The 26,512-nt window shown below is 29.6% G+C and overlaps 6 protein-coding genes and 1 long non-coding RNA gene across 12 annotated transcripts; 2 read left to right on the top strand and 5 right to left on the bottom strand.

Annotated features, from left to right (window-relative positions):
• Window positions 1-50: 50 nt before the first annotated feature.
• L(2)dtl (WD40 domain-containing protein denticleless) lies at window positions 51-3,375 on the bottom strand. Of its 2 annotated transcripts, XM_076317995.1 has the most exons (9): window positions 3,236-3,375; window positions 3,134-3,177; window positions 2,697-2,941; window positions 2,308-2,488; window positions 1,995-2,223; window positions 1,721-1,926; window positions 1,437-1,639; window positions 1,129-1,339; window positions 51-1,061 (listed from the first exon to the last, which is right to left on the bottom strand). In XM_076317995.1, the coding sequence occupies exons 2-9, from the start codon at window positions 3,174-3,176 to the stop codon at window positions 418-420; spliced, it is 1,962 nt and encodes a 653-aa protein (XP_076174110.1). In that variant the 5' UTR covers window position 3,177; window positions 3,236-3,375; the 3' UTR covers window positions 51-417. The 2 variants fall into 2 exon arrangements, with proteins under 2 accessions (XP_076174110.1, XP_076174109.1); XM_076317994.1 differs by having other exon boundaries at window positions 3,134-3,362.
• Mtpbeta (mitochondrial trifunctional protein beta subunit) lies at window positions 3,374-5,776 on the top strand. Its single transcript, XM_076317996.1, has 7 exons — window positions 3,374-3,529; window positions 3,815-3,983; window positions 4,062-4,437; window positions 4,517-4,691; window positions 4,752-5,032; window positions 5,126-5,431; window positions 5,552-5,776. Exons 1-7 carry the CDS (start codon window positions 3,475-3,477, stop codon window positions 5,594-5,596), a joined length of 1,407 nt encoding a protein of 468 aa, XP_076174111.1. The 5' UTR covers window positions 3,374-3,474; the 3' UTR covers window positions 5,597-5,776.
• Window positions 5,546-6,912, bottom strand: Ski6 (exosome complex component Ski6). Its single transcript, XM_076317997.1, has 3 exons — window positions 6,644-6,912; window positions 6,243-6,545; window positions 5,546-6,152 (listed from the first exon to the last, which is right to left on the bottom strand). The coding sequence occupies exons 1-3, from the start codon at window positions 6,809-6,811 to the stop codon at window positions 5,808-5,810; spliced, it is 816 nt and encodes a 271-aa protein (XP_076174112.1). The 5' UTR covers window positions 6,812-6,912; the 3' UTR covers window positions 5,546-5,807.
• Window positions 6,913-7,176: 264 nt separating this feature from the next.
• Window positions 7,177-10,027, bottom strand: Mrps31 (mitochondrial ribosomal protein S31). Its single transcript, XM_076317992.1, has 7 exons — window positions 9,803-10,027; window positions 9,449-9,665; window positions 9,313-9,373; window positions 9,052-9,154; window positions 7,892-8,959; window positions 7,607-7,827; window positions 7,177-7,504 (listed from the first exon to the last, which is right to left on the bottom strand). Exons 1-7 carry the CDS (start codon window positions 9,826-9,828, stop codon window positions 7,233-7,235), a joined length of 1,968 nt encoding a protein of 655 aa, XP_076174107.1. The 5' UTR covers window positions 9,829-10,027; the 3' UTR covers window positions 7,177-7,232.
• Window positions 10,028-10,264: 237 nt separating this feature from the next.
• Window positions 10,265-16,643, bottom strand: Wapl (cohesin release factor wings apart-like). Its single transcript, XM_076318612.1, has 11 exons — window positions 15,996-16,643; window positions 13,704-15,640; window positions 13,246-13,494; window positions 12,894-13,142; window positions 12,588-12,812; window positions 12,281-12,503; window positions 11,980-12,195; window positions 11,713-11,892; window positions 11,545-11,633; window positions 11,330-11,431; window positions 10,265-11,241 (listed from the first exon to the last, which is right to left on the bottom strand). The coding sequence occupies exons 1-11, from the start codon at window positions 16,177-16,179 to the stop codon at window positions 11,092-11,094; spliced, it is 3,804 nt and encodes a 1,267-aa protein (XP_076174727.1). The 5' UTR covers window positions 16,180-16,643; the 3' UTR covers window positions 10,265-11,091.
• Window positions 16,644-17,265: 622 nt separating this feature from the next.
• LOC143150445 (ral GTPase-activating protein subunit beta) lies at window positions 17,266-24,970 on the top strand. 5 transcript variants are annotated; one of them, XM_076318710.1, is made up of 24 exons: window positions 17,266-17,526; window positions 17,613-18,033; window positions 18,219-18,245; window positions 18,350-18,564; window positions 18,641-18,824; window positions 18,899-19,159; window positions 19,364-19,555; window positions 19,738-19,842; window positions 19,921-20,061; window positions 20,124-20,362; window positions 20,444-20,674; window positions 20,769-20,922; window positions 20,977-21,084; window positions 21,457-21,558; window positions 21,801-21,941; window positions 22,027-22,041; window positions 22,118-22,278; window positions 22,353-22,526; window positions 22,590-22,999; window positions 23,089-23,497; window positions 23,571-23,883; window positions 23,970-24,233; window positions 24,317-24,566; window positions 24,631-24,970. In XM_076318710.1, exons 1-24 carry the CDS (start codon window positions 17,491-17,493, stop codon window positions 24,755-24,757), a joined length of 4,680 nt encoding a protein of 1,559 aa, XP_076174825.1. In that variant the 5' UTR covers window positions 17,266-17,490; the 3' UTR covers window positions 24,758-24,970. The 5 variants fall into 5 exon arrangements, with proteins under 5 accessions (XP_076174825.1, XP_076174827.1, XP_076174828.1 ...); XM_076318712.1 differs by lacking the exon at window positions 18,219-18,245; XM_076318713.1 differs by lacking the exon at window positions 21,457-21,558.
• Window positions 24,238-26,333, bottom strand: LOC143150450 (uncharacterized). The gene is made up of 2 exons (XR_012993061.1): window positions 25,987-26,333; window positions 24,238-24,490 (listed from the first exon to the last, which is right to left on the bottom strand). It is a non-coding gene; the product is annotated as an uncharacterized LOC143150450 (long non-coding RNA).
• Between the last annotated feature and the right edge of the window lie 179 nt (window positions 26,334-26,512).

Here is a 26,512-nt window from a genome sequence, read left to right as displayed (position 1 = left end):
AATTACAATATTTTTTGTGTTAATTATATATTTTTATAAAAATAATTTATTATTGCATATAAAAGACATTTCATACTATTGTCATTAGTATATGACAGTTGAGTATATAATCTATTTCCACATACTTTATAATACTCATGTTTATGTTGGGGTACCATTTATCTTACATTATGTAATTTGTGTTAGATGCATTTGATTTAAATTCTTCGTAAGGTACCATACATTAATCAATAGAAAGCGTGTTGAAATTCTTCTCACGTTCATTGATCGACGCTTCGAATGTATTATGTGTTACTTTATAAAATATATGTTTCTAATAATATGTATACAAAATTAACACAATTAAAATACAATCCGGCTAGGAGCAATATTCATTGCTACTTTTAAAATGTTGTAGAAAACATTACACTGGCAACATCATAACACATTTGTTTCAAAATCCTTCCCAGTAAGTTTAAAGAAATCTAATAAAGAGGGAGCTAAACTTTTAGATGTTTTAGATACTTTCTGTGGTTCTGTTGATCGTGATCTGCTATTTCTTCTAGCGGGCGTTGTATGAGAAACAGGGCTAGATAATTTTTCTGAAACTGTTTTGCCTACTTTTTGCTCATATTTTTCTCTTCGTATTCTTGTCAACCAATCTACATTTTCTTTGTATTTTTCCGGGGATAATTGAAGTAAATGTGGTGCTGTACCGTCAATTACAAAATTTGGAAGATTTAATGTAGGCGAAAAGAGAATCGCACTATTCTTACTTTCTATACTAGTTGAACTTGTGCTTGGTTCATCTGATTCATAGCCTTTATTTAACAATGAATTATTATCATTACTTGGGCTAAATAATCTTCGTGCACCACGATTTTCTAAATGAGCCCGTTTTACGACAAATTCATGATTCTCTTGTATAGGTGACAAAATGGACTTAAATTTTCCATCAGACCATGATCCCATCATCATTTGACGATAATTTCTTTTCACTGAACTACTAGAATTATATTGATTTTGAACATCTTCATTTTCATTATAAACATCTGACGATGAACTGGGTCCAGATGTAACGTCTAAAAGAAAAATAAAACTAATATATGTAATAAAATATAATATTTATATGATCTTATAATCACGCACTAGGTGTTGTATCAGATCCTGGAGTATGTTCCTGAGATACAATCCAACGTCGAGTAACAGTCGGTGTAGTTTCTAATTTCAAGTTTTCTAAAGGGTTTTTATTAAGAACAACTTCTGCATGACCTCGTATTTGTACTTCTTCATTGTCTATTTTGTGTTCATAACCAACTCTCCAAATTCTATGGCACGAATCATCAGAACATGTTACTATCTACAAAATTTTTTTAAATATTAGATACAAAATATGTTAAGTATGAACACAAATGTTATTAATACTAGAAAAATATAATTTAGACTTTTGTTAATACTTTAGTTTCTCCAATGTTGCACCATGCAATGCAAGTAACTTCTTCAGTGTGACCAGAGAGTTGCACTACAGGTGCTCCTGGCTTATTTGTACGCCAAATATATGCAAGTTCATCACTAGAACCACTCGCTATATAACGTCCATCGGGACTTAAACAAGTCTTAACATAATATGTACAATTTTGATGTCCATAAAATTCTGCAACTAATATGCAAAGGCAGTGCATATGCTAATATTGTTTTATTATTTAAGATCAATAATATTACACTTTGTTATTATACTTACTGGGTTTAGGATTATATGATGATATATTATACGCGTATATAATATTATCCATACAACTTGCATACAATGTCATTCTAGCAGGACATATTAACAATGATGAAAATCCATTTCTTGTACTATGCCCAGTATAGTTCATTGTATGCTTAGGTACAGGATCTTTTTTGTGCACAGTATAATTTTTCCGCAAATCCCACACTTTTATTAAACTATAATAGTTATACATATTATTTTGTCCGTTCATATTATGAAAACCTATTAATACAAATAAACTTACCCATCACCAGCTGCACATGAGAGTAAGGTGACATCATCTTGAAATGCCAAACCTGTAATACTTTGTGCCCTAGATGCATGACTAAGTGCTCTACGTTGTCGCATATTACCTATGGTTCCAACATTATGCGCATTTGAAATACAATTATCCGGTTTACGATGCTCATAATGGTTGGCTCTAATATCCCATACCATTATAGAACCATCTCTAGCTCCTGTAGCGAACACAGCTAAAATATTATTTTTAAACCCAATTTTGATTTCTGGTATTACTTTTGAAACCTTACAAAACACATTAAAAATTAAAAGTATACCCTGATCTTGATAACGAAATACTGCAGTCTTAACACTTCTTGTATGAGCATGGAAATAATCAATTTGTTTTATTTCAGAACCAGATACATCCCATAATCTAGCTGTGTGATCTCCAGATGCAGTGACTAATTTTAATTCACCAGGCATCCAAGCAACATCGAATATTGCATTGCAATGTGCCTGAAACATAACAATTTGTTAAAATTATCTTTATTTATTATTTATATATGATCAATAATATATTTTATATTACTGTTTTCTTCAAAATTTTAAAGAAAGAAAATGTATTAAATTTGCATAATCTATTAGGTGACATGATAAAATGATTTACATTTATCTTGTTAATACTTTACATTTGTGGTAATTTAATATTACGTAGTGATAATACCTGAGTTCCTTCCAATGGTTGATTGGATGCCTCTTTAATACTTGTATCTTGTAGAGCAATTTTTCCATCTTCATTTGCTAAAGCAATTATTTGTTGATATCCTTCTGTAGTACAAAATCGACAAGCAAAAACCGGTGGTTCTGGATTAAAATCCAACGCATTCGTATTTGGCGTTATACCACGATAGACGTCGGTTTGATAACATTTCAAACGATATAGGGCAATATCATAATCACGTATCAATGCTGAAAAAAGAAATATAAATTAGTTTTATACTTTTTTAATTTCTAAAAATCAATATTATATGTAAAATGCACAAGTATCGTCCTCAATGTTATAATAATTGCGACACTAGATTCTGTTGCATATAACCTGTTACTTAATATCTATAACTTGTTTAAATTCCTTACAACTTAAAACTTTTAAAAATGAATTACCAGATCCTTTTTCACGTTCCACAATGGAGCGCATTAAACTCATTCTGAAACTGCATCAAATTAGTATTTTGTTAAACAGTTGTGTAAATTGTTCGTACATACAAGATCGTACGCGGGAAAGTCTGTCAGTTTTCCCGCACTCAATTTGGGCTTGTTTCTATGTAATAATATTACTCATTGCTAGTGAAATACGCAATTATTATACAAATCCATTGAGAACACGACCAGAATGTAGGGCAAAGTACATAATTGTCAAGTCCAACTCGTTTCTCGCCGGTATTCCTACTTGTAACATATACAGACATCGAACTGAAATAATAAAATTCGAATTAATTACAAAAATGTTTTCTTTCGTAAAAAATAATTTCATAACGAAGCAAGGATTTGTTAAATATGGTATGGTAAATTATTTTATAATATAGTAGATTAAATGTAATTTGACCATGATGCATATTGATATTTTCAATAATGTGGGTACAAAGTACAATATTGAAAGTCTCAAAGCTAGAATTGTCTAATAGTCATAATAAAATATTCGATATATGCATAATTTAATACACATTATTAGTAATGTTTTTTTTTTTTTACTTATGTTAACACGTAATATGATTAATTAAAAATCGTAATTTGCCAAAATATGATTTTCTTGGAAATGACAATATAATTTATTTTTCGCATTAGGTATTGTTACAAATTATTGGGGAGTAGTAGTAAATAAATCATATGCAACTAAAAGTAACAATGCTGCTAAGAATATAGTATTCATCGATGGTGTTAGAACACCATTTTTACAATCTGGAACAAGTTATAAAAACTTAATAGCATATGATCTTGCAAAACATTCATTAGTGTAAGTCACTTTTGATACATACCATTTCATTTTTCATATTAGAAAAGTATATTATTATAACATATGTCTCATTACAAGGGCCTTACAAAAAAAAATTGGATTTTCCAAAGAAGTAGTTGAATATATAGTTTATGGTACAGTAATGCAAGAAGTACGAACTTCAAATATTGCCAGAGAAGCAGCTTTAGCAGCTGGATACAGTGATCGTACTCCTGCACATACAGTAACTATGGCATGCATTAGTAGTAATCAAGCTCTTACAACTGGTATGGGTTTCATTGCTTGTGGTGTATATGATGTAATTATTGCGGGTGGAGTTGAATTCATGTCAGACATACCAATTAGACATAGTCGACATATGCGATCTTTAATGTTGCAAGCTAATAAAGCAAAAACAATTGGACAAAAATTAAGTCTTCTTGGTAGCATTACACCGGCACATTTTCAACCAGAAGTATGTTATCCCTTATGATAAAATTATGGTTTGAAAACATTTATATAATATATTTTACAAGAATTATATATAATTACAGTTGCCTGCCATTGCAGAATTTTCTAGTGGGGAGGTAATGGGACATAGTGGTGATAGATTAGCAGCAGCATTTAATATATCAAGACAAGAACAGGATGACTACGCTTTACGTTCACATACTTTAGCTGCTAAAGCACAACAGGAAGGACATTTTACAGATGTAAGCCCTTACAAAGGTAATGACATTTAAATTGCAGTAATAATAATTATTTATTTAATCCTAATATCTTTTTCAGTCCCAAATGTGAATCAAGTAGTAGATAAAGATAATGGAATTCGTGTTTCTACACTTGAACAATTAAAAAAATTGAAACCAGCATTTGTCAAACCATATGGAGGAGTAACTGCAGCTAATGCTTCTTTCTTAACTGATGGAGCATCAGCAGCTTTAATAATGACGGAAGAGAGAGCTCATCAGCTTGGCCTTACTCCAAAAGCATACTTAAGAAATTTCACTTATGTCTCTCAAGATCCAATTGATCAATTACTTTTAGGACCAACATATGCAATACCGAAGGTTAAAAAATTCATTATTTTATATATATTAAAAATTGTTCAATATTTCATTTAAAATATATCTTTTTTAATATAACAATAACATATGTTACAGGTATTAGAAAAAGCTAAATTAAATGTAAAAGATATTGGTGTATGGGAAATACACGAAGCCTTTGCTGGACAAATTTTAGCCAATTTAAAAGCACTAGATTCCGATTGGTTTGCGCAAAACTATTTAGGTAAATCTGAGAAAATAGGAATACCAGATCTTAATAAATGGAATGCATGGGGTGGGTCTTTATCAATAGGGCATCCATTTGGTGCAACTGGAGTTCGATTAGCTACGCATACTGCTAATCGACTTATTAAAGAAGATCAACAATTTGGATTAATCGCAGCTTGTGCAGCTGGTGGACAGGTAAGAAAATTGTAAAAATACTTTAATATTATTCTCATATTTCTCTTCATTTTAATGCTATATTAAAGAAATTAATTCTAACAAATATATGTGTATATATATATATTGTATAAATTGTAGGGTGTGGGCATGATTATGGAAAAATACCCTAAAGCTAAAGTTTGAGATGTAAACTTAGGAGATAAGCAGTTATTTTGTGTAGAAAGAAGACAATTTGTACAAAATATAAATAAACTACACAACAAAAAATACAAATTTTTTCCAGGAGAAATATCATTTTTTTAAAGAAGTTTTTGTATATAATTTTTTATGAAAAAAATGTTTAAATATATTGTTCATAATATATCCTTTGTGTACAATTTTTCTATCTTAATTACTAATCTAATGTAACATGAAAAAGAGAAGGAAGAGACTTTTCTGTTAAATAATGCCTAACAGAACGATCTAAAATAGCTTTTATATCTTGGCATCCATGTAATACACGTGCTTTCAAGGACTCAAGATATGACAAATGTAATCTTTGTCCTGCTCCCTGTGCTACTACTATTAAGCCGTCTTTTGATGTAATATCACTATCTGGTAATGCAACAACGGAGAGAGTAACACCAGGAGCACATTCTTCTGCATAATTTGCATCTAATACTCCTGTCCCTATTGTTTTATCTTCATCTTCTAAAGATGGTATGTTGATTAATGTTACAGTGCAGCCTATAGCATAATTCTGTGAGACAAGAATAACAAATAATTTAGTAAACAAAATTTGTTTTAACCAAAATTATGAGAAAGCTTTTTAGTTACTATTATGTCATACCTTAATAGGAATTCCAGCATCAATCAATGCAAGAGTAGCTGCATTTACAGATGCACAATAGTCACTTCCATCAACTTGCAACACTTCTACATAAATATCTATTTGTGAACGTGGATATAATTCTAAATGTATTATTGCTTCCATAGCATGTCTCAACTGAAGTGATCTTTCTTGTGAACTTCGGTCACCTCTTGGTTTTCGTTTGCGTTCTCCAGAAGATAAACTAAATACTGCCATGCTATATTGACAATTCACTATGCCTTTGGTAACTTTACTCGTACTTCTTCCCATAGAACCTCGTGGCTATACAATTATAACATAAGTAAAATATGACAGTTTTTCAAAATTAATCAATTTCAAAATTTTTGTATACGCTAATGATAAGGAAATTAAATACTAACCTGATGTGGACCATAGACTGTAGCTAAAACCTTAGTATTACCATGTTCAATATAAGAACTACCATCAGCTTGACCAAAAACTCCCATTCTTACACGAATTTGTTTTAATTCCAATGCACGTCTACCGTCTGAACGCAATCCATTTTGAATGTTTTCTATCTCGATCATTTTTTATCACAAATTTTATATGTTGTAAACGACGAATGTATGTTAAGTTAACCTAAAACAGAAAATAAAGATGCAATCGAGACTAGTACGCTCCCTTGTGATATATTTCACGAACTAATTTAAGTAAGATTAGATTGACCTTATGCTTAAAAGGATAACTTAATCGTTTATTCTTATTTCCGCTATTCATTCCTTCGCATTTAAGAATCTTATTAAACTCGCTAAGTATTACTATAATTTATAAAATTTCTTTTTAGAAACATAATTAATAACACAGTAAATATTAAGATACACTGAAACTAAAATATATGTAAAAAAATACTAGTACTTTTTAAAGAATAAATTGATTAGGGATACAATACATGTATACAAACTCTTTTATTATTTGATTAAACTAATACATTCTGGAAAGTTAATATTATTACTCTATCGCAATTTGTTTTTTATCATTAACTGGAACAATTGTTCCAATCCCTAATTTCTCTAATAAATCGTTATTACTTTCAAAATATTCTTTATACCACATTATATGATCAAATTTTTCTTGAACTGTCATATATGGATTTTTTGAAAGCCCATTGCACACCAATTCCATAAAATGTCGTATTGGACCTTTGGTAGGACACCACCCTATCAAATGGCGCTCTAAAAATATATGTTCTGAAAAATGCACATTCTGTTCCTCTTCCATTCCTATATTATACAAAGATACTCTTTTATTTACAACTATTTAATATGAGAAATAAAAAGTAAGTAAGAAAAAGACAATGTAGCTGACAATTTTTGTGTCAATACCTTGTTCATTGTTAATGGGAAATTTCCATAATTTTCCTTCATCAGTCCACTGAATCATTTCTTGAAATGCATTTTCAGGATAATGTTTTGTGAAGAATTTAAATGATTCTGCCTCACATGCATCCCATGTTTTGAGTACAGGAACACTTTCTGTACTTGTCAAATTCTCTAAATTTTTTGAAAGTAATATATCGTTTTCTGTTGATCCATGCTGATTATTACTACAAATTTTATAGTAAATATTTAAATATTTTGATTTCTTATAAATAATATGAAATATAATACCTTATAAATAGTTCCTCTTGTGATTCAAAATTTAGACTATCTATGTCTAAATCTGTGTCTTTAACCATTTTTGTTTTGTGTCTTCTATATTTATTGAATTCAACTCGATCTTTCATTAGTGTTTCAATTATAGACTCTCCTTTTTGTTCTTCTTGTGGTTTATAATTTTGTCTACTTTCATATTTCTTTATTGCAACTTGATCTTTCAATAGTGCATTAATTATAGATGGTTCATCTTGTGGTTTATAATTTTGTCTACTTTCATATTTCTTTATTGCAACTTGATCTTTCAATAGTGTATGAATTATAGACTGTTCATCTTGTGGTTTATAATTTTGTCTACTTTCATCTTCAACCATTTTTGTTTTGTTTCTTTCATGTTTATTTATTGCAACTTGATCTTTCAATAGTGCATTAATTATAGATGGTTCATCTTGTGGTTTATAATTTTGTCTACTTTCATCTTCAACCATTTTTGCTTTGTTTCTTTCATGTTTATTTATTGCAACTTGATCTTTCAATAGTGCATTAATTATAGATGGTTCATCTTGTGGTTTATAATTTTGTCTACTTTCATATTTATTTGTTGCAACTTGATCTTTCAATAGTGCATGAATTATAGACTGTTCATCTTGTGGTTTATAATTTTGTCTACTTTCATATTTATTTGTTGCAACTTGATCTTTCAATAGTGCATGAATTATAGACTGTTCATCTTGTGGTTTATAATTTTGTCTACTTTCATCTTCAACCATTTTTGTTTTGTTTTTTTCATGTTTATTTATTGCAACTTGATCTTTCAATAGTGTATGAATTATAGACTTTTCATCTTGTGGTTTATAATTTTGTCTACTTTCATATTTATTTGTTGCAACTTGATCTTTCAATAGTGCATGAATTATAGACTGTTCATCTTGTGGTTTATAATTTTGTCTACTTTCATCTTCAACCATTTTTGTTTTGTTTGTTTCATATCTATTTACTTTTATTTTGTCTATTATATTACTTGCAAGCATCTCTTGCTTATTTTTAAATTGATTTATAGTATCTTTTTTATCTAAAGAAGCACTAAAATAAAATACATCATGAGTGTTTTATTATTTATATAATTTAACTGTTTAAAATGAATATTATCTAATTTTGAGATATTATATACAAACATTTTCATATTAGATAAATTATTTAATAGCAATGAACAAATTTTGTCCTTATCTCCTCCAACTGTTGAAGTTAATGTTTCAGCTGTTTTCTTCACATAATTCTCTATAAACAAAATTTGTAATCTTAATATGAATTCATTATAAATAATACTAATTAATATAAATAACTGATTAATTTTTGCTTATGCAACTTATTCTAACAGATTATAAAATTCTTAAAGGAATGTAGTTTGTTCATTTTAAATTACATCGTAAATTTACCTATATCGTTTTTACTTTCCTTTAAATTAATTCCGATGTTTGCATTTTTTGAAGGCTTATTCTGTAAATATAACAACACAACAAAATATTTGCCTTTTTAATTTGTCTTTGAAATTACGAACAATAAATTATTTACCTTCAATAGTACATCTATTAGATCTGAAAACTCTTTGTTATTCTCTCTTATATTAATCTTATCGCTTGTAGTTTTCTTAATTTGTTGTTTATCTCTATCACCAAACTCCGAATCAGAATCAGACGAATCTGATGATGATGACTCAGAACTCAGTCTAACTATATTGAAGGTTACATTTAACCATTTATATGGTAACACAATTTGAGTTCTAATATGTCTGAAAATCAGTAATATTAGTTTTAATTAAAAATAATGTTTCTCAATAATTAATTTTTAAATGTATCAAGTTTGAGACCAATTTCCTTTAAAATTGATAGATCATCACTTATTAACATCGCGTGAATTAATACTCACTTCGAAAGAAGTTGTATAAGTAACATTTCTTCAGTTACTATATTGTTATTGTTATTTTTATTATTATTACCCTTAAATCCACAATATAAATTTATTAAATACTAAATTGCATTGTACATATTTGAAATTTGTTGTATTTAGACAAATTATATATCCTACTCATATATTATTTTCATTATAGTATTAGTTTTCAATCAGGACTAAAATCATTAAGTTAATATGTAGTTACTTAAAAGAAAAAAATACACATGTAATATATTCATATGAACGAAAACAAAGTTTTAATAGAGATTTCCAACTCATTACAAATTTAGAAACTTGCTTGAAGTTCGTCACAGATGCTACATACTCGAACATTCGTCGAAGTATTCAATTCAAAATTAGAAGTGTGCATAGAAACGCAAGAGAAATTAAAATAAATTTTTAATATGGGATAAAATTATTTTTTATGTTTTCTAATACACAACGTATTTTATTTTTATTTAAAAAATGCTTTATTTTACAGATTTGTATTTTCGAAGCTTGTTTATTGCATATACATAACAATATAATATATCTCTCATTCTTTCCCTTATTTTGTCAGGCAAAAATGTGATTAGAGGTTCATGAAATCCTGTGCCTGTTAATGGGATCTAATAACTTGAAACTGTGAATTTAAGATACAATTATAATTTATAAATTTACATTTACAAGGCTTATAGTATAATTTTAATATTAAAATAAACTTAGATAATAATGCTATTTCAAATTTTAATGAGTTATGGTAAATCCCAACGTCGCCAATCATATGATAGAACTTACAAGGTAGATAAACTCAAATTGTAAAGTAATTGTAAAATTTCAAATTTATGCGTTATTATACAGCAAACAAATTATAAACTGGCAAGAGGTTTACATCTTGTCACTTTTCTTAACAGTCAGAAAAATTAAAAAATCGATTGGCGAATCGAGTAATTAATAATAATACATACACGCCAGCAGAAAACTTAAGTGAGTCATATGCGTAATTACAAGGCGTGTTTTTTATGGTATTAGGTTCTGCGTAATTAATTAACAACTTATGCTTAATATCTAACTTGTTACTGCTAGTGGGGAAATAAGTGAATTTAATGAAAGGTACAGCAATAAATTACGTAAGTGAATAAATATATATCAAAATATATGGTCAATATGAAACAGGTCCATTCATACTGCGATAGAAAGAATTTTCTTCGTTGGACACATATAACTTTGGCTCTCTTTGCATGCCAGGGTAATAAAAAATGTCAAATGTGTATGTGAGATATCAATCAAGATGAAGATAAATCGAGCATTATGTTTGGATCTTCTAACACTGGTAATGGTAGTTCATTTTTTTCTTCTTCAATTCTGGCATCTGACATCTTTAGGAACTTAATCACCTTTTCAGTAGCAGCAATTCCACAGCTGCTTACTTCATTCTGCAATAAATTATTTTCATATTTAGAAACGATTAAATACATTAATAATATGTTAATAAGGTTTAACAAAAGGCTAAAAAATAATTACCGATGCCGTTAAATTCATGAAATTAAAAAATTTCTGAAGTACAGACACCATAGTAATAAAATTATTATCTGGAAGTCTACTGCGTACCAACGATTCATAATCCTAGAAATAAATACAAATTATTTTAATGTTTGCTTTTAATGCTTCATACTTGTAATACATCTATATTGCTCTGTTTATATTTCGTTTATATCAAAAGGACTAAAATTTGTTACCTTATTATCCATTATTAAGTAACCAAGTAAAAGCACTACGTATGCTCCTATTAAAGTATGTTCCATATGACGTCCGGCTTTTTGCAATACTGAAGAAAAAAATGGTTTATAAATTTATTAAATTTCTTCATAAAATTTTATACTCATTAAAACTAAAATTATACAAACATTTTGTAACAGTTTCTTCAATAAATTCTTCTTGAGTTTTTGTTGTTGTTGATACAGTCTCTGTTTGTTCAGAATCTTTTTTACCATCTAAAATAGCATCCGTTTTTTGTTCCTCGGCACGAGCCAATTCTTCTTGTTTGTAAAAAAGATCAATTAAAGATTCTACCCCACTTTCCTCAGCTATTTTATAAAAAAGATAAAATAGGTATAATTATTAAGTTTATATCGTTATAAAAATGTGTAATTTAAAATTTATAATGTATTTACCATCAAAAATATTTTCTGTTGATGGGGGAGCTTTAGATTCAATAAGAAGTTGTTTATTATCGTCACATTGCTCTACTAAATTTATCAATAGAATCAAAGCCAACATCATCATGTCAAAACGTTTTTCTTCGGGAAGTGATTCGGGTACGCGTAATAAAAGATATAGACTGCAATCTAAGACACCTGGTTGCGAGCCTACTGATTTACTTCCAAAAGCTGAAATAAGAATTATAAAACATATATTATTATATACTATAAAGACTTTTATTAATAATTTACTGTAGATGTAATCAAATCTTACATTGTCTATTAAATCGATGTGTAAGATTGATGAGAACTTTAATAATAGCAAATAAACATTCTCTAATAACAGCACCAGTGGAAGTTTTATCACTTGGATCTATAGTTGGATAAATAGGAATTTCTTGTCCACAAAGATAATACAAGTTTGCTAAAGTGTTTACTAAAACTCCATTCTCATATTTTAATAAATATACTTGATTTTCTTCATTCATATGAGTAACCTGAAACAACATGATACTTTGATAATATTTTTTATTGTGAATATAATGTATCTGTACCATTTCACATAAATATTTTTAACTTACATTTTCTAATACACGTAGACATCTATCAACTTTACGTAATTTGTCTAATAATGGATCTGTCCAACCAGATCTTTTAATATCCTGAGCATTAATATGACGATGACAATCTCTAATCGTTTTTACAATGTGTTCTAAACCTCCCAATCCTCTAAGTTCTTCTTTAAACCATTCACCAGCGCGTTTTGATGTGAGACTAAGAAGTGTCTCCATAGCAAGTTGACCAACCTAATTAAAAATAATTTGTGATTGGTTATATTTATCATTTACCTTTTTATTGTTTATTTAAATTGTGAAGAAAACGCTTACAGTTATATTATCAAGATTTAAATGTTTTGCATGTCCTTGAGCTTGAATATCAGCACATAATTGTCGTACTTTTTCTTTATTTTTCAACAGTTCTGCCCGACTAAGGCCACAATCATCAAGTGCATCTTTATGGCTGGCATCAGACTCTAATAAACTTAACATTAATTCCAAGCAATCACGGTCTAAATCCATAGCTAAACGATCTTGACTTAACACAAACATTACTGTTGCTGTACATAAAGCAAGACTCTGGAAAAAAATTTATATACTTTTTAGATTTTGATTTCATTTTAAGATTTTAAAATTGATAAAATTGAAGCACAATATATTATATAAAAATAAAATTGTATACCTGATCCTTAGTTGCATCATGAAGTGCTTTGAAGAACTTAGCAACAGTTCCATGAGCACGCACATGCATACGAAATGCAGGTGCCATACATTTGCTTGCTAATCGTATAGCTGAAAGGCAACGAGTAGCATTTGGATTGTTTTCTCTTAAAGTGTCTAATATATATTCAACATCATCATTAAATTCTTGAAATTCTCCACTTTCTTGAATTTGATGAGCTTTTTTCACATTTTTTACTACAGTATAGAACTATAAAATAAATATTATTTGGTATCATATTTAGAGTAAATATATAACTTTATACATATTGTTTTTAATTTCTTAGCTGATAAAAACAAGTTGTTAAAATATTTTCTTATAACATAATAAGATAATTATTAAAAGATTAATATATTACTTTTTTGTTACTACAATCTAATTACTATAGGATATAATAGTTTGTTTGCTAGTATACATACTCCCTTAACTTTCTTGCCACAACGAATGCTTGTTATAGCATCTGATTCATCTTCAAAGCCTGTATCAGCTTCAGGATATGTCACAACTCTTGTTAATTGTGAAGGATCAAATTCTTCTTCATATGCTACAGTCCCTGTACTACTATGAGAACCTGAAGCAATAATTGGTGTAGTACTTCCAACATTAGGAGTATCTGTAGTATTAGATTCTTTATCACTGTCACACCACTTATGTTTGTATAGTGCCCGTCTTTTATTTCCATTTGTTGCACCTGTTGAACGACTCTTAAAAATACTACCCTTTTTGGTAGCAGGTTTCTGAACAGTTGTGGATGGAATATTTGGTGGCTGTGATTCAGACACTGTACTTGTTACATGTAATGCTATATCACTTTCTACATTTCCACTAACACCTTCACTATCATCACTTCCAGAGAACCAATCTTGATCAACTAAAGTTTTAGCTCTAGCTATATCATTATCATTTGTACAAACTACTTGTTCCGTTTCTGTTTCTGTATCAGGATCAGGATCAAGATCAGGTTCAGGTTCAGGTTCAGGTTCAGGTTCAGGTTCAGGTTCAGGTTCAGGCCCAAGTTCAGGTTCAGGTTCAGGCTCAGGTTCAGGCTCAAGTTCAGGCTCAGGTTCAGGTTCAAGCCCAGGTTCAGGTTCAAGCCCAGTTTTAGGTTCAGGTTCAGGTTCAGGTGCAGGTGCAGGTGCAGGTGCAGGTTCAGGTTCAGGCTCAGGCTCAGGTTCTAGTTCAGGTTCAGGTTTGGGTTCAAGTTCAGGTTCAGGTTCAAGTTTAGATTTAGGTTCTGCTTCTAGTTCTGATTTTAGTTCTGGCTTTAATTCTGCTGCTAGTTCTGGTTCAACTTCTGGGTTAGGTTGTGAAGTAGATCCAGAGACTACTTCATTTGTTGGAATATCTATTGAACAATGTTGAACTACATCCGGAACAACTTCTGTATTTCTTTCAGTTTCTGGTGCATTTATTATCATTGGTCTTGTTTGCATAGGATCAGAGTCACTTGATAATATATCAATTAATTCTTGAGTTGTAGTTGGCAGTGGTTGATCACGCCCAATTAGTGGTTCAATTGCTGGTTTGCAAGTGTATGTTGAACCACAATCAGTCTTAACAATATCATAATGAGATATTAATGTGTTATTGGAATCAGTAACAGATTTTCTAAGAGTTAAAGAAAGACCAGAACTATGTGAATTAGGAGTTACTGGTGTTGTAGATACAACAGAAGATGTTGGTAAATCTAAATGCAAATTTTTTGCTCGACTACGAGTAGTTCTCCTCATCTCTGAATTTTCTAAGGGTATTGACACTGTAGAAATAATAGGTTGGTGAGAACGAATTGTTTTTTGATCAGATTTTGATGCATCTGTATTCAAATTCTTACGTTCAATGTCTACTTTTGTAGGACTAATTAGTGGTGTGGAAATTCTATACGTTTCAGGTTCAGAGTCTTGTGTGTTTTGTACATTTCCACAAACTAGCCGTGCCGTACCCTTGCATATTCGTAATACAATAGGTGGTTTTCCTTCTTCTCTAATAGGAGCATCATCGCTGGTTCCATCTAAAATATCTGTTACTTTTTTAGCTGGAACACTTGATACTTTTGGTAAAGATTGTTTTGGTGGTGGCTGATGGGGGTTTTTTTGAGCACGAGCTCTACCATAATGTGAATCAGGTACTTGTCTGTATATTGCCACATCCTGACGAGATTCTTCTATCGCAGGTGGAACATTCCTACTTTTAAAAAATTTCTTAGGTTTAACAACTGGTGTTGCAACATCTGGTTTATTGTCAGGATCAGTTTCAAATGAAAATGGATCTTTCCCAGAATTTACACGAGCATTCTGATTTCCATAATCAAGTTTTATTCTTTTTGCACCAAATGTGTTATGAATATCATCTCTTCTTCCTAAAAATAAAATGACATTATTATTTGTTGCAACATAAAAATATAATCTTTCTAAAAAAATAATGATAATTGGATCAAGTGTTTTCTTAAATTATTAACTTATTTTTAAATAAATGGCATATGTAAAATATCTCTATATTTCAGAAAAATTATACTTTTCACAATAGAATGTATTGAATACGATATACAAAATGAAGTAATATCATATTTGTCTTCTTTGTGCAATTATTCTTATCAGCAAATATTGAATGCTTAGTTAATATTATTTAAAAATGCACACATATGTATAAATATATACATATGTATAATATAATAAATAGAATATGAAATTTCCATTGATAAAAAAGGTGCGTACCATTGATATTCGTACTCCTGATAGATGTAAACGACGTTATACCCCATTTTCCAACAGTGCCTGCTGATTTAGCAGCAGAAGGACGATTACTATTTTCTCTAAAAAGCTTATCAAATTGAATACTCCCAGGTGTGACACTGTTGACCTTACGGCTGTAAGACTTTGTATAACTACGGGACGTCATGTTGTATTCTTCAGTATTTCAAAAATGTCCCACATCTCAAAAGACACAAGTAAGAATATCTTTCTTCATTTTTCAAAACTCATGAAGTAAATGACAAATAAGCATTGACTGTTTGCACGCTTGTGATAAAGTGTTACAAAGAAAAAAAGGCTTCAATGCATCGGAACCCTGTTCTCGACGATAATTGAATATCCGTAAGAAAAAATCAAGAAGCAATATCTTCGGAACATATGAAAGAAACAAACGCCATGTTTCATTCGCTATTTACCCCGATGCACAAATTTACGAAACTGTAACTTCAGATTCAATTCATATTCGGAAATATTGTCCTTATGCTCATTATCTTCTATCCTGTATTCGCACTTATTATTAAGTATTATGATTCTTATATATCTGCATAAGTAAAACTAGAAATATTAGTCATAACATGATCTTGAGCCATCTGTCGATGTTTTTCGTTTCAAGATTTAGGTACATACCATACACAAAAAAACGAGTAATACAATACACAAGATTGTAATACTTGTCGTCCTACCCAGTAGGTAGAGCTAAGGAGCTATGTTTTCTACTTTCTACCTACCTTACCGATAGAATATCATCCAATCAAGATTTACTTTATGTAATAAGTAAATTACTTATTTTTCTCTTAGATTCTTGATTTGTAAATCTTCGCTTTTTTAAATATCTGACAGTTCATATCTTCAAATATTTATAATTCATGCACACTTTTCGATTAATATTATTTTAATATCTATTTACTTCAAAATGTTTTATTTTATTGTAAAGACGTATTTTTATAAAATAATTACTTTATACACTGTCAATTTTAATGAACAAAATTTATATCAATTATTATAAGACTTATTTATAATTTGTGATTTGAAAATATAATTTTTAAAAATTTAATATTTGATAATGAAATAGTTTTTATAATTCAACTAACTTTTTAATGGTCTAAATTGTTTAGATACTTATATAGGGATATTTTCATAGAACATAGAAAACGTTGATACTAATTTACTAAATACAATTATATGGTAGCCAATGGAAATCATATAATCGAGCATACTACATGGCGGTACTACCTGTCAAATGATATTTACGCTTGTCAAATTTCATATATGTATATATACTTACAATGTTAATTGTTTAAAAAATTATGTATAATTTTGTACTTGATTATGCAATTTTGACATATATTGTATAAAATGAAATATTTTGTATCATAATTAAGGTTAAAAGGATACATATGAGATTTTACTTTCTCTTTGCTAGTTCTCGGTTATAGGGCGTCAAAGTGTATAGTAATCTATGAATTTAGGCGTATTTAACAGAGTTAATCTTAAGGTAATTTATCATTGTATACTATTGTTTTATACTTTCACAAATATATACTACTACCAAATGTTTATGCATGAACTATTAACTTCTAGGATTCCCAAGGAGGAATGTATTCCGAATGGGCTTCTCTAAGTGTTTTAGTTCAACAAGGCTCGGAAGAAAGCCAGAGCGTTCTCGAAAAATTTTCTCCTGGAGCAGGAAAAGAAGTTGCTTTGTCTATTGTGCGTCAACTTGCTGCAAACCTTGGCATTACACAAGCAGCTGAGCCTAGTCCATTATGTACAGATAAAGAAGTACAATGGTGTATGGAAGTAATATGTTTTGGATTATCATTACCTTTGGCTGAACATGACACCGTCAGAGATTGTGTTAATGTCTATTGCGAATGGTTATCTGCATTATATTCTACACCAAAGATTTGTGTACCTAGACCAATTATAGATGATCCTAATTTTTATGCCAGAAAAATAATAAGTCATTTTCATAATTTATTTGTTCCACGAAAAGGGGAAGGTAAAATAAATAACTTTCATCTTTTATGTGTTATTTCCTTTTTTGTGCATAATATAAATCATTTTCACAATAACTGTAAGAGCCATTAGTATTATTGAAATTCTTGTTAAAAATTATAATTACAATACTTACAATTATTATGAATATTTACATCTAACAACTTGTAATTATCTTTTTTTTCATAGTCTGGCCATTTTTATATCAGGATTTAGGTAATTTGCTATTAAAAGAACTACATTTCTTCGCATGAAAAATTTATCTTTCAGCATAAATTATAAATAAATGATGACTATAAAATATTAAATATTATTTATAGGAACAGATACAATTAATCGACAAGCTGTTTTGTGTCATAGAGTACTTAGAACATTACAACAAATTGCAAGGGGTCCTGCAACTTTAGAAAGAGAAACTTGGGAAAGCTTATTATTATTTCTCATTGGAATTAATGATGCTCTTTTAGCTCCCCCTGCAACGAGGGAAGATGCTGGAGAACAATTGTGTGAAAGAGTCCTTGGTGTATTATTAGAGGTATTATTTTACATGAAAAAATATCATTAATTATTAAATACTTTTTGAATTAATAATTACATAAAAATACCTTTAGGTGTGGTTAGTAGCATGTGAACGTAATTTTCCTTCTCCACCATTATGGCGTACTTTACGGGAGTCTTGTCTTCGATGGCGACACAGATTAGCATTGGTTGAGCAATGGAATCGTGTCTGTCTTGCCTTGACAGCAAGACTTTTACAAATTATGTATGGTCCAATGTTTCCAGAATTAAAAATAAGTTAGTTCTTCCTATTGACAGTTTATATTGTTTGTTACATGTTAACAATTTATAACATATAATAATACATTTAGGTGAAGAAGATTCTCAGCTCGTACCACCGACAATGTCAGATGAAGCTGTGGCACAAGCATGGTATAGACTTTTGCGAACAATAGGTGACCCTGTTGATTTGTGTAGGCCTGCTGTTGTTTCACAAACACAAGCATTTTTGCAATATGCCATTGCTAGTCCAAATGTTATAGATCCATGTCAGCATCCATGTTTACAAAGTTTGCCACAAATATTTTTAAAAGCCATAAAAGGTATAGCAGGACAAGTCGATGCTTTCCTTGGTAAGTAAATTATATACAATTTTATAGTATAAAAATACAATTGACCTCATATTCTTCTGGGGACCAAGTTATAAATGTAAAATATACATTACTACATAAAATAAGGGCAATCTTTTTTCATACTTTTCCTACTTTCAAAAGTAGCACATGTACTCTTCAGCTTGTTTTATTGGTGATGGTTGCACGCAGTCACAAATGTTTTAGGAGTTTCACAGGCATGTTGCTGGGAAGAATGTTGTGTATCCACCGTCGCATCTGGATCTGCTAGCATTGGAAGTGGGGGTGTAGGGTGGGATAAATCAAGTGGGAAGGATCCAACACAGCCTTCTCCTACACCTCCAACACAACGCAGACTTGCCAAAAGTTTCAGTGTAACACCTTCTACAGTGACTAAGGGTATTCAGCACTTCTCTTTCGGTGTTTTCTGATTATATTTCATCAATTGTATATAACTTTAATAAGACTTTTTTAGGCTTCTAAACTTTCTTATCCTAAAGAAGTATTCTATTTTTAACACTACCATGTTAGGACGATATTTTAAATTACACATTATATTTTATAAATGATTTCTATTATAGGAATTCCAAAAGCTTCCTTAATTGGTTTAACAACAAGTCGTGTTACAAGTACACCACCTATGTTGATATCTAATTCAGGACCTTCATCTGCCTCAAGTTCAACATGTAAGATTTTAGTAAATAATTTTTATTTTATAAAATAATGTGCTATATATATTTTAAAATCGTTATGTTTATACATAGCTATGGCTTCTCTAGTTCAAGACATTAGGCCTCCTTTAGCACCAGGACGTCCAAAATGCAACAGTATATTGCATCTTTTTGGAGAGTGGTTATTTGAAGCTGCATTTATAGGCACTGATGGGTGGTCACAAAATTTACCACGTAAGTATTACTTAGTATAGCATTAAGTGTGATTAAAAGTTAGTAATTTCATTTATAAACAGAACCATCGGGTGCGACAAAACGTCCCTCTTCTGTACTTGTTGAGGGTCCTAGTTCCTTACAAGAAACTATTAACGATGTTCCACCAACACTTTGTATAGATCGTTATGAATCTGGGAGGGCAGAAGCATTAGGCGCACTATGTAGAATATTTTGTGCTAAAAAAACTGGTGAAGAAATTTTACCTGTTTATCTAGCCAGATTTTATCAAGCAATGAATCATGGTCTTAAAGTTGACGAAGTAATAACTTATTCATTGAAATCTTTAAAGCAAAATACTTATAAAAATATATATAATACATATTTATATTTTTACTTACAGTTTCGAGAATGTGGTGAAACATTAGCCAGCATTCTTTTGAACTCTGCAGATTTATTTCGCTTAGATTTAAATGGTGTCCAAGTATTAGTACCTGCAGTAATATCGGCTTTAGAAACAGTACTTCCAGAAAAAGATTTGAAACTTAAATCTAACATAGTATCGAAACCAGATTTACGAAGAGCCTCGATACATTTATTAATATCAATGCTAGCATTGCCTCTTCATTTCCAAGTAATTAATATCTATAAATTCAATTAATTCAATTAATTATATTTAGAATACATATAGTAAATTGAAGTAATTAATGACATTTTTATTTTAATAGAATCTTACTATCAAAGAACTACCAACATTTTCAAGTCCAATGGTTATAGAAAAAGGTCATATAACATTTGCACAATTGAAATCAAGGCTTATGAATTTGCTCATCAATGCATTACAAGTCGAAACTGATTCACAGAATACTCATATGTTATTAGGTGAGTCAGAAACTAAATATGTTAGAACTTTTATAATTTGTTATTGCTTTTTAGGAGCTCTTTTATTAAGTGTACAAGATTCTGCAGCAGCAGAAGAAGTTGAACAAGTTACACAACCTGACACTATAGCACATGATTCTACAGTTAATTTATTATCATCAGGTTTGTTAATCTTTACAATTCAAATGACATTAGTTTGTACATATAAGTACTGAATGCATTGTTTTGAATCCTCTGGAATTAATTATCTTTTGTATTTAAATTTAAAAAGTAATTGCAAATAGCATCATTTCAGTAATAGTAGCAAAAGTTAATGCTCCATTGTTCAAAATGGCAACTCATTAACACTTACCAGTTGCTTGAAAATGAAAATTTAGTAAATCAGCATAATTATGCAATGTAAGATCATAATGCTTAATATCACTTTTTGTATTTGCTTTATGCGTGCTTGTGTGAGATTTCATTCGTTTTTATTATTATGAGTTGTGTTTTGTTGTGCATTCGCCATTGTACCGTCTCATCATTGCTTGATAGTCACCAACGATTCAGCCAGTCAAATAAGTATATCCAGTGATCAACGATCGCTCGGCGAAGCCTCTGATATTACAACTCTTCAAGAGGAATGTATTGCATTCGGTAAATACGAGTATTTTTTATACTAGTTTTGCTTTTGATTATTGTGCATACATAAAATATTGGAGAATATCATTTTATTTTTCTCACTTCTATATTTCTGTTATACATTAAAGCTTCTTTTGGATAATATCGTACACAGGCTTGCATTTTGAAAAATGTTTAATATACCTATTCTTATGTAACTTAAAAAGTCGTTCAATATGTATAATTTTAATGATTATAAATATGGGGTAATGTTACAGATTCAGCTCATGCTCTTTTTGTGCGAGCAACATATTTAGTTTGTCACAGATTAATATCATCATGGAAAACAGATCTAAATATTTCTCTGGCAGCTCTTGAAATATTATCTGGTTTAGCAAGAACACGCATTCGTGAAACAGGTAAAATGTAATACTCGTCAAAATATACTGTTTTCTAATTTATGAAGCATATTAAGTTATAACATTTTAAACATTCTACATGCAGCACGGAAACTTACAGGTTAAATTGTATTTTGTTTCATAAATTATAATTTAAAATTTATCTATATCAAAGAAATTTTTCATAAATTTCACAGATGCTTTGGAATGTAAACGTGCTGTAAAGTGGCTTTGTGATTATATTGCATATCAATGTTGGCGTCCACCACCAGCTCATTCGAAAGATCTTCATTCTTCTATTGTTGCTGCTTTTAGCTGTTTAACAACTTGGTTAACTGCTCATCCACAATTATTACAAGTTAATACTTTATTTATGTTTAATTATTATGAAGTATTTTTTATAACAAATTTATGAGTGCCTTTATTTTTCAGGATAAGGATTGTCTAACAACAGTTTTGGAAGTAGTTGAACTTGGAGTATCAGGCACGAAAAGTGTAGGAAAACCTGGAGAACCTATTAAGATGAAAGATGAAAAAGAATTAAAGCCAGCTTCTATGCGTGTCAGAGATGCGGCTGATGCACTTCTTACAGTAATTCTAGAACAGGTATAATTTTAAAGTTTAAAAATACATTTAAGAAATTATTGAAATAAATGTTCCTATTTATAGATCGGTTATTTTCCAAGTGCATGTGGAGCGCAGTCATTATCATCTTTATTAGATGAAGTATCGCTTCTACGACATTGTAACAGTTGGACTGGTGGTTGTGTGCCACGTCAAGCAGCTGTTGAAAGATTTCGTTATTTTGTTGCTGAAAATGCTACCATATTAGCTTTATTAGAAGAACCTCTTGGAAATGATCAAGATCCACAACCTACTGTAACTGTATTAATACGTGGTCCATTTGGTAGGCATGCATGGACAATGCAACTTCGACATTTACCAAGACATAGATCTAGTATAAGAAGTGTAAATACAAACCCTGGTCGACCATTGCCATTAGCAGAAGCAGCACCACGAACAGATTACAAGCCTAGATTCTTTCCTGATAATGTTGATCGAATTCCTCATTGTAAAGTGTATGTTGAATTTTATCAAAATATTGTTACATATTTTTAGAAATATTTATAAATTAATTTTGATCGAGGTAATCGATTTTTTTTGATAGAGATGAATCTATACCAAGTCTTGAAGCAGTTATGAATGATAACAATGTAGTAAGAAATGAGCATCAAATTTTATCACAGTTATTGGAGCGTCAAATGAATATTGAGTCAAAATATGATGGAAATGACAAAATTTCAGAAGAAAAAACAGAGGAGTGTGTACCACCTCAAATTTGCCATGAATTTCAAACCGCACGTCTTTTTTTAAGTCATTTTGGTTTTCTTAATATGGAACCTAAACAAAATGATGAATCTAGAAATTGTGGCCTTATTGCTATAGATCCAACGATTCCAGGATTTTGTTTAGATTTAGAAACATTAGATAACATTAGTCCCAGAACATGTGATACTGTATATATTTTTTATGTAAAAGCTGGTCAGAAAACTCCAATAGAAATATTATCTAATGTGGTAAGAATTTTTTAATTCTAGATTGTTTTGATGTATTGTATTTATATTTATATAAAAAAAATTATATTTGTAGCTACATGAAACAAATGTATCGCCAAATTTCTTGGAATTTTTAAATTCTCTTGGTTGGCCAGTTTCTGTCTCAGCACATGCAGGTTGGACAGGTCATATTTCTACCTCATGGAGAGTAACACCACATCTGAATGTGCCTCAGCCAGCTCATAGTGAACACGGCGGAGCTCTTTATAATGGTGATACTCATGTACTTTACTGGGCAGATGTCAGCTCAGAAATTGCTTTTGTTGTGCCAACTCAATCAAACAATATAGTAAATTCGGACTCATTAGAGGAAGCAAGTTATACTAGCGATATCAGTGCTAATCAAGGTATATTCTTTGAGAAAGGATAAATGATAATGTATAGAGGGTAAACTTAATAAGGGAATTAATTTTATAATAAATAATAATTATAGTTTGGTTTGAAAGAAGCATCAGTGAACATTCTACTTCTCGAAACTATGGAACGGGACAAAATACAATACAAAACTCACGAGCGATGTCACTCGACTTAGAAAAGCAGCCCCCCAGTTTAACAGGATCTAGTCCTTCTAGTTCCTCTAGTACAGACCCAGTTAAACCAAGAAGGACAACTAAACAAGTTTTACCTGTACAAACTGATATTAAAATTATGGTTGTTTGGTTAGAAAGTTTAGAAGATTATATTCAATTTCCAATTGGTACTTTCGCTTTAATAAACATATTTATTTATTTATTGAAAATAAATTTATAGAAAATTACATGATTTCTTTTTCGAGTATAGGTGATCTTCTCCCCTGCACTTACACTGGTCTTGAGCAATCCAGAGTAATACAGCCATCAGATGTACAAGTAATTTTTCTACAAGCTCTCAGTAGTGGATTAATGAGAGTCAGATTGCAAGGTCCAGTTTCTAGAATCAATTTAGCTACTCCGTTAATTGATGGCATGGTTGTATCTAGAAGAGTATTAGGAACACTTGTTAGACAAACAACATTAAATATGGGACGTAGAAAAAGGCTTGACAATGATAGGTATGTAGATTTAAAATCACATTCTAATAAGATTAATGTATATAATATTTATGATATTTTACAGTTATCATCCACCACATGTACGTAGGCGCTTAAAGATACAAGAAATTGTACAAAAATATAGGAAAAATTTAACTGATCCAGAGTTATTAACACTTCTATTTAGCAGCACTCAAACTTATCAAGTTTAATAAAATTAATGTAGATTTTATTTAATTAATGAAATTAAACGAAATTTGCATTGAATCATATATTATAATGAAGATCTATTTCTGATTAATGAATATTCATCAATCTAATATTACATTTAATATTCCCAAGTTTTATATTTCAAGGCTATAAGTCTGAAAAATGGTTAATATATAATATTATAACAAGAAATACAAAATTTGTAATTACTCTTTTAATAAAAATGTTGTAAATACTGAAACATTCGAGTAACTAGTTAATAATTTTAAATGTATAATTACATATTGCTTACTGTATATTTCATTAATATGTAAGAGAATAAAATTATTTATTGGAATATACATATTATGTAGATAAAATAAAATTATATATACATATTATATGTTTCTATATATGTACATACTATATTTATGCTAATAAAAATAGAAATATGTAAGAATATCTATTTATATCTGATATAAAAGGCATTACTTTATATACTTATTCATATAACTATATGTATAACTTCATTTACATTTCAATACATTTACTCAATACCATAATAATTGTGTTTATAATATTTCATAAATCAATGCAATGGTCATAAGAAAGAACATTTATTGATAATGTTATCTAGATAAGAAAATGGTTGTGCCAAGAAGAATGAGCAGATAGAATACAGTGTAATTGTGTCATTACATCACACTTTTCTTTTCCCTACTCTTTATCTCTATTGGTATATTTACGTAACATTTCCTTCGACAATTAAAATGGGGGTCAAATTGATTTGTAGCATGATTCCTTTCAATCTATTTAAGATCATGTTCTCAACATTGTATATATGTGTATATAATTCAATTTGATGATCTTTAAATAGAATTATTGCAAGATATAATGGAAAGTGCACAAGTCATAATATATTACCTTTATATTTTAATAATTATCCTAAAATGTTGTAAAATAATTTCAATAAACACGATTCTTGTACTATGTCATCAATCTTTTTTAAATTTATTTATAGGAATTTAATGCTACTACCTAAAGAAGCTTTATCATACACAAAGATAAGCACACAATAATTAATTTATGATGAATCGTCAAAAAAAATTAAAAAATTGTATGTATATATCAATAACAGTATACTCAAAACAAAAAACATATATTCAATAATAGTATAAATAATAAATTAAAAACAAAAATGTGACTTTTTAAAATGAATTTAATTTAAATTATGTGTGGTGTGTGTACATACGTAATTAAACTTATATGTAGATAAGTGTATTTAATTGTAGTATCATTGTTTTCATCACAACAAAATTTAGCTGTATCATTCTGTACGCAATCTATTGTAATACTTTTAACAGAATCTGTATGGGCATGCAACTATGTATATAGTGCTATTATCTCTTTCGCCTTGTATAAAAAAACTCAAGGTTATGTATTACCAAGCATCATCTCGGCATACAGTTAAATGTTACTAATGTAACCTTCAATAATATGTGATTATATTATTATTATTTTCATATTATGTACACTTAGTACTACATTTTATGTATAAAAAATTTATAAACAATCAAATTTATTACACATTTTATTATGGTACAACTTCTTATCAAATATCCAGCAATTTAAAAGAAGTACTTAGTACAAAAGATAAACGAGATATATAATAGTACTACTAAAAAATATCTACACTTGAAAATATGTTTAAGAACAACCACTTAATTAATAGCAATCAGTCGCTAATGATTTAAAGTGACTATGTAATTTTAAAATCG

Source organism: Ptiloglossa arizonensis, chromosome 8 (assembly GCF_051014685.1).
Source record: "Ptiloglossa arizonensis isolate GNS036 chromosome 8, iyPtiAriz1_principal, whole genome shotgun sequence".
Classification (NCBI taxonomy): Eukaryota; Metazoa; Arthropoda; class Insecta; order Hymenoptera; family Colletidae; genus Ptiloglossa; species Ptiloglossa arizonensis.
Note: the sequence above shows the minus strand (reverse complement) of the source record. Positions and strands in the feature narration are given on the sequence as shown.

Bases quoted from the DNA above. Each gene is read 5' to 3' on its own strand.
- Mrps31 (XM_076317992.1), bottom strand. From the start codon at position 9,828: ATGTTACTTATACAACTTCTTTCGAA. The intron at 9,374-9,448 runs GTAAATAATTTA...TTATATTTACAG, and splicing joins TAATAGATGTACTATTGAAG to AATAAGCCTTCAAAAAATGC. The intron at 8,960-9,051 runs GTTTGTATATAA...ATTTTATTTTAG, and splicing joins AATTTATCTAATATGAAAAT to TGCTTCTTTAGATAAAAAAG.
- Wapl (XM_076318612.1), bottom strand. From the start codon at position 16,179: ATGACGTCCCGTAGTTATACAAAGTCTTACAGCCGTAAGGTCAACAGT. The intron at 12,813-12,893 runs GTAAGCGTTTTC...ATTTTTAATTAG, and splicing joins TAAATCTTGATAATATAACT to GTTGGTCAACTTGCTATGGA. The intron at 11,634-11,712 runs GTTTGTATAATT...TTTTTTCTTCAG, and splicing joins TGAAGAAACTGTTACAAAAT to TATTGCAAAAAGCCGGACGT.
- Ski6 (XM_076317997.1), bottom strand. From the start codon at position 6,811: ATGATCGAGATAGAAAACATTCAAAATGGATTGCGTTCAGACGGTAGA. The intron at 6,546-6,643 runs GTTAGTATTTAA...ATAATTGTATAG, and splicing joins CAGTCTATGGTCCACATCAG to CCACGAGGTTCTATGGGAAG. The intron at 6,153-6,242 runs GTATGACATAAT...CTTGTCTCACAG, and splicing joins ATGCTGGAATTCCTATTAAG to AATTATGCTATAGGCTGCAC.
- Mtpbeta (XM_076317996.1), top strand. From the start codon at position 3,475: ATGTTTTCTTTCGTAAAAAATAATTTCATAACGAAGCAAGGATTTGTT. The intron at 3,530-3,814 runs GTATGGTAAATT...TTTTCGCATTAG, and splicing joins GCAAGGATTTGTTAAATATG to GTATTGTTACAAATTATTGG. The intron at 4,692-4,751 runs GTAATGACATTT...TATCTTTTTCAG, and splicing joins AGATGTAAGCCCTTACAAAG to TCCCAAATGTGAATCAAGTA.
- LOC143150445 (XM_076318710.1), top strand. From the start codon at position 17,491: ATGAATTTAGGCGTATTTAACAGAGTTAATCTTAAG. The intron at 18,246-18,349 runs GTAATTTGCTAT...TATTATTTATAG, and splicing joins ATTTTTATATCAGGATTTAG to GAACAGATACAATTAATCGA. The intron at 24,234-24,316 runs GTACTTTCGCTT...TTTCGAGTATAG, and splicing joins TTATATTCAATTTCCAATTG to GTGATCTTCTCCCCTGCACT.